At 38.9% G+C, this 12249-nt stretch overlaps 1 protein-coding gene across 4 annotated transcripts in view; it reads left to right on the forward strand.

Annotated features, from left to right (window-relative positions):
* The window catches only part of ELMO1 (engulfment and cell motility 1), a 390193-nt gene that overhangs the window by 66622 nt on the left and 311322 nt on the right, over positions 1-12249 (forward strand). For all 4 annotated transcript variants that reach the window (XM_056520469.1, XM_056520472.1, XM_056520471.1 and 1 more), the window contains 2 exons: positions 2065-2198; positions 12203-12243. In XM_056520469.1, coding sequence (XP_056376444.1) covers positions 2121-2198; positions 12203-12243 — 119 coding nt within the window. In that variant the 5' untranslated portion in view covers positions 2065-2120. The remainder of the gene's footprint in view (positions 1-2064; positions 2199-12202; positions 12244-12249) is intronic.

A 12249-nucleotide genomic window follows, 5' to 3' on the forward strand; every position in this document is an offset into this window, starting at 1 on the left:
CTTTGCACCCTGAGTGTGAACATTAGGCTCTTTACTTTACTATTCTTTCAGGCCTCTCTTGTTTTTGGAAGGCTGGTTTGCTGCACTCCCGTTTCTGGCATCTATCAGAAATAAAAAGGATAGCGTAACTGTGATGCCGCTTAGTTATAAACCTTTCAGTAGTTCAGGGTTTTGTTCTCATACTGGCGCAGACTTTGACACACAGTGTGGTGGGTCACTGGAATTACCACAACTTCTTGGTTACTGATATATTGTGCGGATTGTAACATTATTGTAAGGATTCCAGAAAGTCAAGTCATTCCACTGTGGCCATTTCTTCAATATGTTTCTAGAACAAGTTTCTAGGAAGAAAAAAATATAATGTATCATAACGTTCTGTTTTCTTGTCATTTTTGAGCTATAAACCATGAAATAACTGCATCCAGACAAATATTTTGCTGAAACATAGCTTGACAAATTTGTTATGAATCTAGGAGCCAGCAAAAAACAGTAAGGAGCCAGAATTCAGCACATCACTTAACATAACATCACGCAACGGGTGTTATGTGACGTCATATGATCAGTCATGAACATCCCCTTATCTCTCCCTGTGTCACCACTGAGACTTCTGAATGGCTGCTCAGGTCACCTGACCCTTGCTGCTCACGTAACACTGGAGTGCCAACCACAGGCCGAAAGGGGTATCAGTATCTTATTTTTTATTTTTTTTATTTTTTTATACATAAAGATGTGCAGTCCTTATTGGGAACATGGCTGAAGTATAGTGAACTATATAGATGTAGAAAATGTTTTAATAAAGAACTTGAGAGGAATTCATCACTGTGTACATATGACAGTTTTCCGATGTACAAAAGTTGTAAATGTTTGCACAAGGTTCATTTTCCACACAAAATGTGACTTTCCCACTTTTGCTCCACAAACACCCCTTTTCAGAAAGCTGAATGTGACATAGCAGGTGGTGGCTTGTTCTCCTTCGAGGTAGAAAATTTACTATAATTCTCGCCAAAAAATTGTTTACATTTATAGCAGGAATCTAGATGGCATAAATTGTGCTGCACAGATAGACAGGACACATTTACAAATTTATAAGGAGGCCTGAAACTCATAAAAGTAAATAAGTAAATGTATTCAATCTCACTCCAATGTGTTTTAATATAGGCACCCTTATTTTCTTATGGTTATGGCGTATATGTCTCGGTATGTAAGGCCATCGGGAGGATCTGTGCACTGTCCTGTTCCCCTTATGTGAAGTCTGTTCAGGAGCTGAGTGGGCTTCATACCCGGTGGATTCCGGTTGCTATCAGCAGCCAGGACCCACGGCCAATGCTGGACATCACCAATCAGGCCGATGTCCGGCATTAACTCTTTAGGCACCACTATCAAAGTTGATCTAAGCATCTAAAATCTAAAAAAAAAACACATGACGTTAGCTCGGTGGAGCTGATTTGGACACCTGTGGCAATATTGCGGGGTCCCAATCAGCTGAGAGGATGGAGGAATGTCCCTTGCCTTCCTCCTCACTGTTCGATCGATCGATCGCTCCTTTTGTGCAGAAAGCCAAGGCAGGCTGCGCTAATGGAGTGCTGATAACACTGATCAATGCCGTGCTTTCATTTTTTTAGAGGCCTTTTTAAAAATGAAATAAGCTATCTAGTTGCTATGGGCTACTGCACCACTCTTCCTTTATACAAGTTTTGAAAATTTTTCCCCATTGTCATTTTTACCAAAATGTCTACTTCATAGTAACGGAAGCCCCCAGAATTACAAAATGGCAGAGTTTTGGTCAATTTTGTCCCACAAATATATATTTTTTTGTTTTACCGTAGATTTTGTGCTAAAATGAACGATGCCGCCACAAAGTACAATTGGTGGCGCTATGGGTCTGTAGGTAGAAAATTGAAAGCGTTATGGCTATTAGAAGGCGGAAAAAAGGAAAGAGCAAAAAAAAATGTTTTTTTAAATGTGCGTAAGGGGTTAAGCTGGCAATTTAAACTCATTGTATCATTGTACATGTTCCTTCCTGATATTTACAGTTGTCTCCCAATCTCTTCTTTTTTTTTTTAGGTGTGGATGATTCTGGGTGTGTTCTCTGAGTAGTGTTCAGCCCTTCTATATACAGGATGCCACCTCCATCAGATACAGTAAAGGTGGCCATTCAATGGCCTGGAGCCTTCCCAAAGTTAATGGAAATTGATCAAGTAGGTCTTGAAACAATTATATATGTTCTTTAAAATGTGCTGTCTGACTTAGGCAATATTGTATGAAAGCTTGTTTTTTTCAGGATGGTCACGGTGTATTGTACCTTGTAATTTATGGAGAAACTTTTACAAAATATATTTGTAGGGTCCAAAGGACATAAAAATAAAAAATGTTTTTTAGGGTGTTTTGACTTTTTTTGTTTTGTGTACATAATTTTATTTTTTTTGCAGGTCAGTTTAAATATAGCAATACCAATTTATACATACAATATTAATTTATACAATTGTGTGATGTATTACTACTGTATAAAAATGAAATACTACCAAAATTTGACATCCCTAACTTTCTAAGGGTGTATTCACACCACATTTTGGGAATCCGGCAGCCGGATCCGACTGGAGAATTTAAAGAGTACCTGTCATGATCTTGTTAAATTTTATAATCTTCCCAGGTCACTGCCCCCATCATGATAACCCCCCCCCCCCCCTGCCACCACACCCCCACCCATAGGCTTGCATTGAGGGGGTGTGGTGTGATGTCACAAGGGGCGTGGTCATGACATCACTACCCCCGCCGCTCGCTCCAAGTTTTCGGAACAAAATGGTCTGAAAGCTGGGGCAGCTGTGTACATCTTTAAATTATTCCGCCGTATCTCTAAAATGTAGTGTGAATGCGCCCTCATTTTTTCACCAACATTGCTGTGCAATGTTTTGCCTTGTCAAGCCCGACCATACACATTACAAAAGTGCTAGCCAATACGTCCAATTTTGTCAGTACCAGTCAATCATCTGACTAGGGTCTACATATTCTCACCTGATGGCAGATATAAGAAATAGAAGGATTGGACATGCTGGGTCACAACTGCCAAATCCTTTTAGGGAGGTCTATCAAATCCTGTGCAGAGGAAAAATTGAACAGTTGCCCATAACAACTAATGAGATTTCTTCATACATTTTTAAAAAGACCTCTTAAAAATGAAAGACTCAATCTGATTGGTTGCTATGGACAACTGCTGCTCTATTCCTCTGCAAAAAATTTGATTAATCTTGTTAGTTTTCAGGGAGAAAAGTCACCGACAGAGTAGTCTGGCAGTAGCTTACTTCTCCCACTCTACTACTTCTCCCAATATGCAGCAGTCAGACTCCCAGAAATCTGCTTATTATCCATTATCCTGTGGCTAGGGGATAACCTAATCAGGTGAAAAAAAAAACTTTAACTGATTATCTCAAATTTGCATCATCTCTACAAATTGGAATTATATCATTCAGCTTCTAAAATAAATAACTACAAAAAAAATAGGGAATTACTGATAATTTATACTGTAAAACAACCTAGGTGTGTTCTGTGTGCATCGGCCCGGGAAGTTGTGTATTTACATTTCCTGTAGCTGCATAGAATTGTATTAAAGATTTGGTATTACTGTTCTTTCTCAGTTTTTGTTTTTTTGTCTGTTTATTTTAGGGAATTTCCTTGATTAACCCCTTAAAGGGGTTATCCAGGAAAAAACTTTTTTTTAATATATCAACTGGCTCGAGAAAGTTAAACAGATTTGTAAATCTTAATCATTTCAGTACTTATTATCTTCTAAAGTTAAGGTTGTTCTTTTCTGTCTAAGTGCTTTCTGAAGACATGTGTCTTGGTAATTACCCAGTATAGAAGAGGTTTGCTATGGGGATTTGCTTCTAAAATGGGCAGTTCCCGAGACACGTGTCATCAGAGAGCACTTAGACAGAAAAGAACAACCTTAACTTCAGAAGCTCATAAGTACTGAAAGGATTAAGATTTTTTAATAGAAGTAATTTTCAAATCTGTTTACTTTCTGGAGCCAGTTGATATATAAAACATTTTTTTTCCTGGATAACCCCTTTAAGGACCGGGACAAAAAAATTTGGGGCACTTTCGTTTTTTTCTCCTCGCCCCTGTAATAGCCATAACTCTTAGGCTTGTTTCACATTGCAAAATTACTCCGTTTTAAAGATCCGTACCAAGTTCCGTCTGAAAAGCAGCTGAAAACGGAAGTTACAAAATCCTATACGGCCGTTAGAAAATCCCATTATAGTCTATGGGATTTTTCTAATAGCCTTTTTAACCCGTTATAGCCCGTTATTAATAATGGCCGTTATTTTGTGATGGAAGATAGTAACGGGAGAAATAGTGCATGCGCTATTTCTCCCATTACTATCTTCCGTCACAAAATAACGGGCGTTATTAATAACTGGTTAAAACAGCTATTTTATCTTCACACTCGTATGAGGGCTAGTTTTAGCGGGACAAATTGTAGTTTGTAATGACACCTTTTATTTTTCCATAACATATATGCTCTGAAGCAAAAAAAAAAAAATAACTTGTGTGGGCCCCATTACAGCAATACTAATTTTGTATAGTTTCCTGTTTTTATTTATTTATATTTTTTTTTTTTTTGCCTTTTTTCTGACCCCCTACAACATATTTTTTTTGGGATACTGGGCTGTATGAGGGCTCATTTTTTCTGCCCTATACTGTTGTTTTGATCAATTATGGTATTGATCAGACTTTTTGATCGCTTTTTTACTTAATTTTTTCTGGTATATGACATCATCAAAAAACACAATCTGGGATTTATTTTTTTTATATGTTTATGCCATTTAGCGTACAGGATAAATAATGTTATATTTTAATAGTTTGCACAATCCTACACACGGCAATACTAAGTACGGTATGTTTATTTTTATTATGGTTTACTTATTTTTTATATAAAAAAGGGGGTGGGTGATTAACTTTTAAACATGGAAGAGGTTAATGTATGTTTTTTGAACCTTGTATCAAATTTTTTTTTCACATTACTATTCCTCTTAGGCTATGTTCACACGCCAGAATTTCTGCATGAAATTACGCATAAAAATTCTGCATTCATTTATACCCTATACACTTTGGTGGGATTCCACTGTCCCATTCACACAGCAGAATTTCTGCTGCAGAATTTCCATTGAAGCGAATGAGCAAAACATTTCTGTGGAATTTTTATGCAGGATTTTTATGCCGAATTTTTATGCAGAAATTTTGTCGTGTGAACATAGCCTTAGAGTACTTTTAGGAGGAATTATTTGATTCCTAATACAGATCTATTCAGTTCAATAAAACGGCATTGATCTGTGTAATCTGCGCTCCAGGTGCTCAATTACAGAGCTGCAGCCAGCACAGGAGTGAAGGTAACCATTCTGGCTACCTCTACGGTGGATTTTCTCAACTACAGCCTCCTCATTCCAGCGATCACTTTACTTTTGATGGGTTTGGTGAACCCAATGTCATATAGCAAAGGGTCTGAATACTTATGTCCATGGGAAATTATTATTATAATTTTTTTTTTTATACGTTTTCAAAAATGTTGTATTCACATTCTCATTTTTGGATTATAGAGTGCTGCATGGTGGGAAAAAGCTATTCTAAGCACAAAGCCAAAACATAACAAAATGTTAAAAAAAATAAAAGGGTTTAATGACTTCCCCAATGCATTGTAGCCCACTATGTTCTTAACCTGTGGTATGTGTGCCAGTCTTGCTTTAATGTATAGCTCAGCCTATAAATATATTCCTATGGTAGACTTCTCTGTTCTGAACTATAAGGACATGTGTTTCATTTGAATAAGGACGTGTGTTCCATTTGAATCCAATGGCCACAGTTGATTAAGCAAGTTTAATGCACATGACCCATTGTTTTTTAGTACAGCTAGTCACAAAGATGTAGTCAAAATGACTACAAGTATGACGTCAACACAAAGGAGAACAGACTTCTGAATACCCTTACCATTAGATTTCTTTTGCGTAGAAAACTGCTATCTGAGACTAGCATTTACCTTTTTGTTTTCTGCTTTTCCTTTCACTAATGATACAATATCTCAAATTACATACTGGGAAAATAGGCCTCCCTGCCTCAATAAGAGCTCCCAAATACAATACAAAAACACCTGCATCTTTAGTATCTCCATTACTAAATCGACCTGCCATGTTCCTACGACATATAATGTATTTCTATCTACATAAATTGTATCCTGTGCTTTAAGAAAAATTTACTTAAGATAGTTCTGGAAGAATTTTATACGTGTGGGGGGGGGGGGGTTGAGTATATACAATTTCTTCGTAAAGTTTTTACTTTTTTCAAATTTTGTTATGTTGCAGCCCTGTCCCACAATAAAAATTCAAGTTTTTCCCCATCATTCTGCACTCAGTTTTAAAATTCTGTTTTCATTTTGTCATTATACAGTACTGTTTGCAAAAGGAAACCCAAAATTTTACGTATTCAGCTCCTTTGCTATGATACTTGAAATTTAGTTCTAGGGTCCTCCCATTTCTTATTGATTATCTTTTGAGATGTTTCTAGACCTTGATTGGAGTCACTTGCGGTAAATTTAGTTGATTGGAAAGACACAGCCCTGTCTATATAAGGTCTCACAGCTGACAAACCAAGCCATGAGGGGTTAAAAACAGGATTGTGTTGAAACACAGGTCTGTCGAAAAATACAAAAAATGTCTGCTGCTCTAAAAGTGCCCAGAACCACAAAGTTCTCGATAATGCTTAAATGGAATACTTCTAGAACAACCAAGACTCTTCCTAGAGCTGGCCGCCCATTTAACTAAATAATCGGGAGAGAAGGGCCTTAGTAAAAGATTACCAAGAAATATAACTTTCTGTCTTCATGTGTAAGAGTCATGTCTCAAAGCAACTTAGCCCTGCTCATCACCTACCCAATACTATCCCTAAAGTGACACGCTGGGCCTCTTACTAACAATGTAGAGTTTTTACTAGTGTGAAATGTTGTAGGATTCCTCTCTATTTACTATGGGGATCCCAGACCAGCTTTTTCTAGGTGGAAATTTCCAGCCATTTATTAACAGGATTTTCTGTGAATTCAATAGTAAATAGGTCAGGTTGTGAAACCACACCCCTTTTTGGACCGACCACGCCCATTTGCGAGAGACCGTGCCCCTTTTCTGGCTTTTCACAGTGCAATGTCGGGTTAGTTGGATTTTACTGGTGCACACTGTCTGAGACATGTCTCAGACACTATGCATCAAAATAACTTGGAAAAACACAACAAAAACTAGTGGGTTTTAGCTTAGTAAATGAGGGCCAATATGGTGGTTGCAGCATCATGCTGTGGGGGTGTTTTTCACCAGCTAGGACAGGATGACTGGTCAGGGTTGAAGAAAAGCTGAATTGAGCAAAGAACAGAAATATTCTAAATGAAGACCTGATTGAGTCGACTGGGCCGAAAGGTTCACCTAACAGGACGATGACACTAAACACACCAAAACAACACAAGTGGCTTTTGGACAACTCTGTATATGCCCATGAGTGGTCCAGCCAGAGCGCTGTCTTTGCACCCAATGGAACATCTCTGGGGAGACCTAAAAATAACAGAGCTTGAGAGGGTCTGCAGAGAAGAATGACAGAAAATACAAAATCCAGTTGTGTAAGCCTTGTGGCATCATACATAAGTAGACTGGAGGCTGTAATCCTGGCCAGTGGTGGGACAATTGTATTAAAATTTGCACGGACCTTAATACAATTGTCGCATGAAGTGATGTAGTGCGGGGTTGAAATGCTCTGTGATTGATTTCTTCTATATCTGGTCCGTGCTACTTTATAGCGAACATGATAAATTAGCAACCACTGCACAAAGTGATCTAAATCAGATCACTTCGTGGTCATAAAAATTAAATGGTCTAAATGAAATGTTGCAGGAAGAGTCGCACGGAACCAGCCTGCGACTTTTCCTGCAACAAACTTAGAGTAATAAAGTTGTCTAAATTGTTTGCTAGATCCCCTCATAGTGCATTATAGCTTGCTGTGTAGCTGTAGACCAGTATCCATAATCAACTGTGTCCCTTACCAAAAACTACATAATTGTACAAACAAAAAATGCTAAATAATCTGCACGCCATCCTGTAGCAGAAATGTATGCCTTGTGGAAAGCTGAATACCAGGAGAAAACACTGGGCTCCTGACCAGGAAACATGTTCAGTAGGAAACTATTCAACCTTACCCAGCAGCCGCGATGAAAGTTAAAAATATTAAATGTTATTTCTCCATTCAAAGCATGAGATACATTTCAGAAGAAAGACCATCTTACAGAATCTGCTACTGATATGCCAGTTGCCACAGCACACCTTCAATGTTTTGTATTTGATTTTGTGTCTTAATAAGTTACCGTATATACCAGAGTATAAGCCGAGGCCCCTAATTTCACCCCAAAAACCCAGGAAAAGTTATTGACTCGACTATAAGCCTAGGGTGGGAAATACATCATCCCCCCCCTCATCATCCAGACCCCCGTCATTATCACCCCCGTCATCATCCCCGGACAGGCATGCTGGGAGTTGTAGTTTTTAAACATCTGGAGGTCCGCAGGTTGAAGACCACTGTGGCCTTCGTCATCATCCAGACCCCCCTTTAGTTTTCTACTCCCCTCCCCTTGGTGGGAAGGAAGGGTGAGCTTGTCCGGGCCATCTATGCTGCAGGGACTCCCCGGTGGGGAGGATTAGTCATTCCGGGCTGTCCATCTTCACCAGGAGGCCCTCTTCTCCACTCCGCTGCGGGCCGGCCCCGGGCTAGTGACGTTGCCTTGACGATGATGCACAGGGACTTCCGTGCGCAGCAGATGTCCGTAATGTCCCTGCGCATGAATGTCCCTGTGCGTCGTCGTCAAGGCAACGACACTAGTCCGGGGCCGGCCTGGAGCGGAGAAGAGGGCCTCCCGGTGAAGTCGGACAGCCCGGAACGACTAACCCTCCCCACCGAACGGTCCCTGCAGCATAGATGGCCCGGACCAGCTCACCCTTCCTTCCCACCGAGGGGAGGTGAGTAGAAAACTAAAGGGGGGGACTGGATGATGACGAAGGCCACAGTGGCCGATGCCTGTCCGGGCATGCTGGGAGTTGTAGTTTTGCAAAATCTGGAGGTCCGCAGGTTGAAGACCACTGAGAAGGGATTGACAGGCGGAGAGTTCACTCGAGTATAAGCCGAGGGGGGGCGTTTTCAGCACGAAAAACCGCGCTGAAAAACTCTGCTTATACTAGAGTATATATGGTTGATATTTTTTTGTAGCATATGGGGACATACAGGATTAGGTGGGTGGTTTCAATGGTATTGCTGAATGTTGTGACTACACAGAGAGCTGCCCGGCTTTGATCCAGACTAAATCCTAACTAGAACCACAACTTTCACACTGTGCAAACTAGTTTTTTTCCTGCTGATTATTTAAAATCTGCTTTACAGAAACTATAAATTTAACAAATATTACACATCCTTATTTAAACCTTCAACTGTTACTAACACTTTGCCAACACCTGTTTCTTCATACTCCTCTATTAACATGTCTGTTAGTTAGGTTGACATTAAAAGAATCTGTTGGATTTCTGTGTTTTACATGACAAAATGGCGTAGCATGTTGTTTTATCCGTGTTTTCAGTGAAATCCGGTTTCTCATTACTGTAACTTGGCTAATACCATTACAGCCCTTGACTAGGGTCACACCGTGAAACTCCCATTAATCTACTGTATTTATGCTTTAAAAAAATTGTCAGTTTTCAATCTTATAAAGCATTATATTAAAGTTTATAGAAAAACGGGCATAATTCCAACAGCTCTTTATAGAATGTTTATCATTTTCAGCCTTTTCTATGTAAAAATGTCCAAAATACAAAAAATGGACATAAAACAGTACGCAAATTAGCAGAAAAATGTAAAGTAAAACTTGCCCCCGCTCCCCTTTTTATAACCAATTTCTGTAGCATTGTTTTCTATAAAAACTAAAGTTTTTTTTTTGGTATTGCTACTAAAAAAACAACTAGAACAATCTGACTAAAAGACATGTTCTCATGTGGTTTACGTGATTCATTGTATTTTTATATGTAGAGTTTTAAGGGATTTCAATTACACTGTAAAGGCTTATTCACATTGGCTGATATTATTGTAAGATCACAGTTTGACTTTCAATGGGGATGGGCTCTCTGCGGCAGATTTTCAGCAACAAAATTTCAGCAGCGGAAATTCTGCTCCCGAAAATCTGCCGCTGAGAGCCCGCCCCCATTTAAACTTGCAGCATATTTTCTGCAGTTGATTTTGCTACCTATTGAAGTCAATGGATAGCAATATCAGCTTCAGAAAATCTGCAGCAAAATACGCACATGTGAACTAACCTAATGTATTAGTCTACATAATAACTGCAGCTCTGTTGTTGAGAGTCTGGAACAGTTAATATCGCCTTTATTATTAACCTCTAAGGGATACAGGAAGTAAATGTACATTATGGTGCCCTGGCACTCGGTGCACCATGACGTACATTTACATCATGCACAGTAAGCGAACCCAAGAGCTTGCTTCTTAGACGTCAAGCCCGGCTGTGTAGGTCCCATGAATGAAGATGATGGCCGACAGTACCTTACCCTCCTCTGCGCTGCTCTCTGAGGATCCTCTTGTATAGTCTGCCGCTGGCAAGCTGTTCTAATAGAACGTTGATACTAGTGATCAGTGCTATGCCATTGCAAAACACTGAACAGTAATAGCAACTGAAAGATTGCTATTAATAGTCCCCTGTGGGAACCTTTAAAAATGTGAAACAAATAGTAAAAAAAAAAAAAAAACATATTTGCTGCATAAACTCAAAAAATACCAAAGCCCAAAAATTGCAGATTTTTTTTTATTACATCCCTGATAAAATGGAATAGAAAGTGATCAGTGACTTTTTTTAAAATAAGAAACAAGAGGAAATTGGGGTAATACGACTAAGGCGGCTACGCCCGCCGAAACGCGCCACTCCTTAGTTCGTGCATCCTGTTTTCTGTGTTCCTGTCGATTGAAATAATAAAGCAGCGTTCTTATTCCGTGATCGTGGTGCTGTCCTCACGCCTCTGTGCACCTGTGACTTGGTGGGGAGCTGGACATTACATCTTTTTTTTTAAGTAGTACAATAATAGCCACAGAAGAAAGATATCATGTCTTTTTTACATTAGATTGCTTTAAAGTACAATTGACTGTGCATAAAACAGCCATATTGCTCTGTGGATGGAAAAATAAGAGTTAAGCCAATTGGTTTAAGGGTGCAAAGAGAATGATAAAGATGTTATTATTTTTGCTCTGGTGATTAAAGGAGTTATCCAGGAAAAAAACTTTTTTTTCATCTCAACTGGCTCCAGAAAGTTAAACAGATTTGTAAATTACTTCTATTAAAAAATCTTAATCCTTTCAGTACTTATGAGCTTCTGAAGTTAAGGTTGTTCTTTTCTGTCTAAGTGCTCTCTGATGACACGTGTCTCGGGAACCGCCCAGTTTAGAAGAGGTTTGCTATGGGGATTTGCTTCTAAACTGGGCGGTTCCCGAGACACGTGTCATCAGAGAGCATTTAGACAGAAAAGAACAACCTTAACTTCAGAAGCTCATAAGTACTGAAAGGATTAAGATTTTTAATAGAAAATAGAAGTAAATTACAAATCTGTTTAACTTTCTGGAGCCAGTTGAGATATATGTGTGTGTGTGTGTGTGTATATTATATATATATCTCAACTGGCTTCAGAAAGTTACAGATTTGTAATTTACTTCTATTAAAAATCTTAATCCTTTCAGTACTTATGAACTTCTGAAGTTAAGGTTGTTCTTTTCTGTCTAAGTAATCTCTGATGACACGTGTCTTGGGAACCGCCCAGTTTAGAAGCAAATCCCCATAGCAAACCTCTTCTAAACTGGGCGGTTCCCGAGACATGTGTCATCAGAGAGCACTTAGACAGAAAAGAACAACCTTAACTTCAGAAGCTCATAAGTACTGAAAGGATTAAGATTTTTTTATAGAAGTAATTTACAAATCTGTTTAACTTTCTGGAGCCAAAAAAAAAAAAGTTTTTTCCTGGATAACCCCTTTAATTCAGTAAATCCTAACATGTGATCAGCTATGTAATACTTTGTGATAGTCCATGAATGTTTTTCTTTTCAGTTACATGTCCTAAAAACTGCCTGTGTTTCTTTGTTCTAGAAAAAGCCTTTATCTGCAATAATAAAGGAAGTGAGTGACGGGTAAGT

Source organism: Hyla sarda, chromosome 5, assembly GCF_029499605.1.
Source record: "Hyla sarda isolate aHylSar1 chromosome 5, aHylSar1.hap1, whole genome shotgun sequence".
In the NCBI taxonomy this organism is placed as follows: domain Eukaryota; kingdom Metazoa; phylum Chordata; class Amphibia; order Anura; family Hylidae; genus Hyla; species Hyla sarda.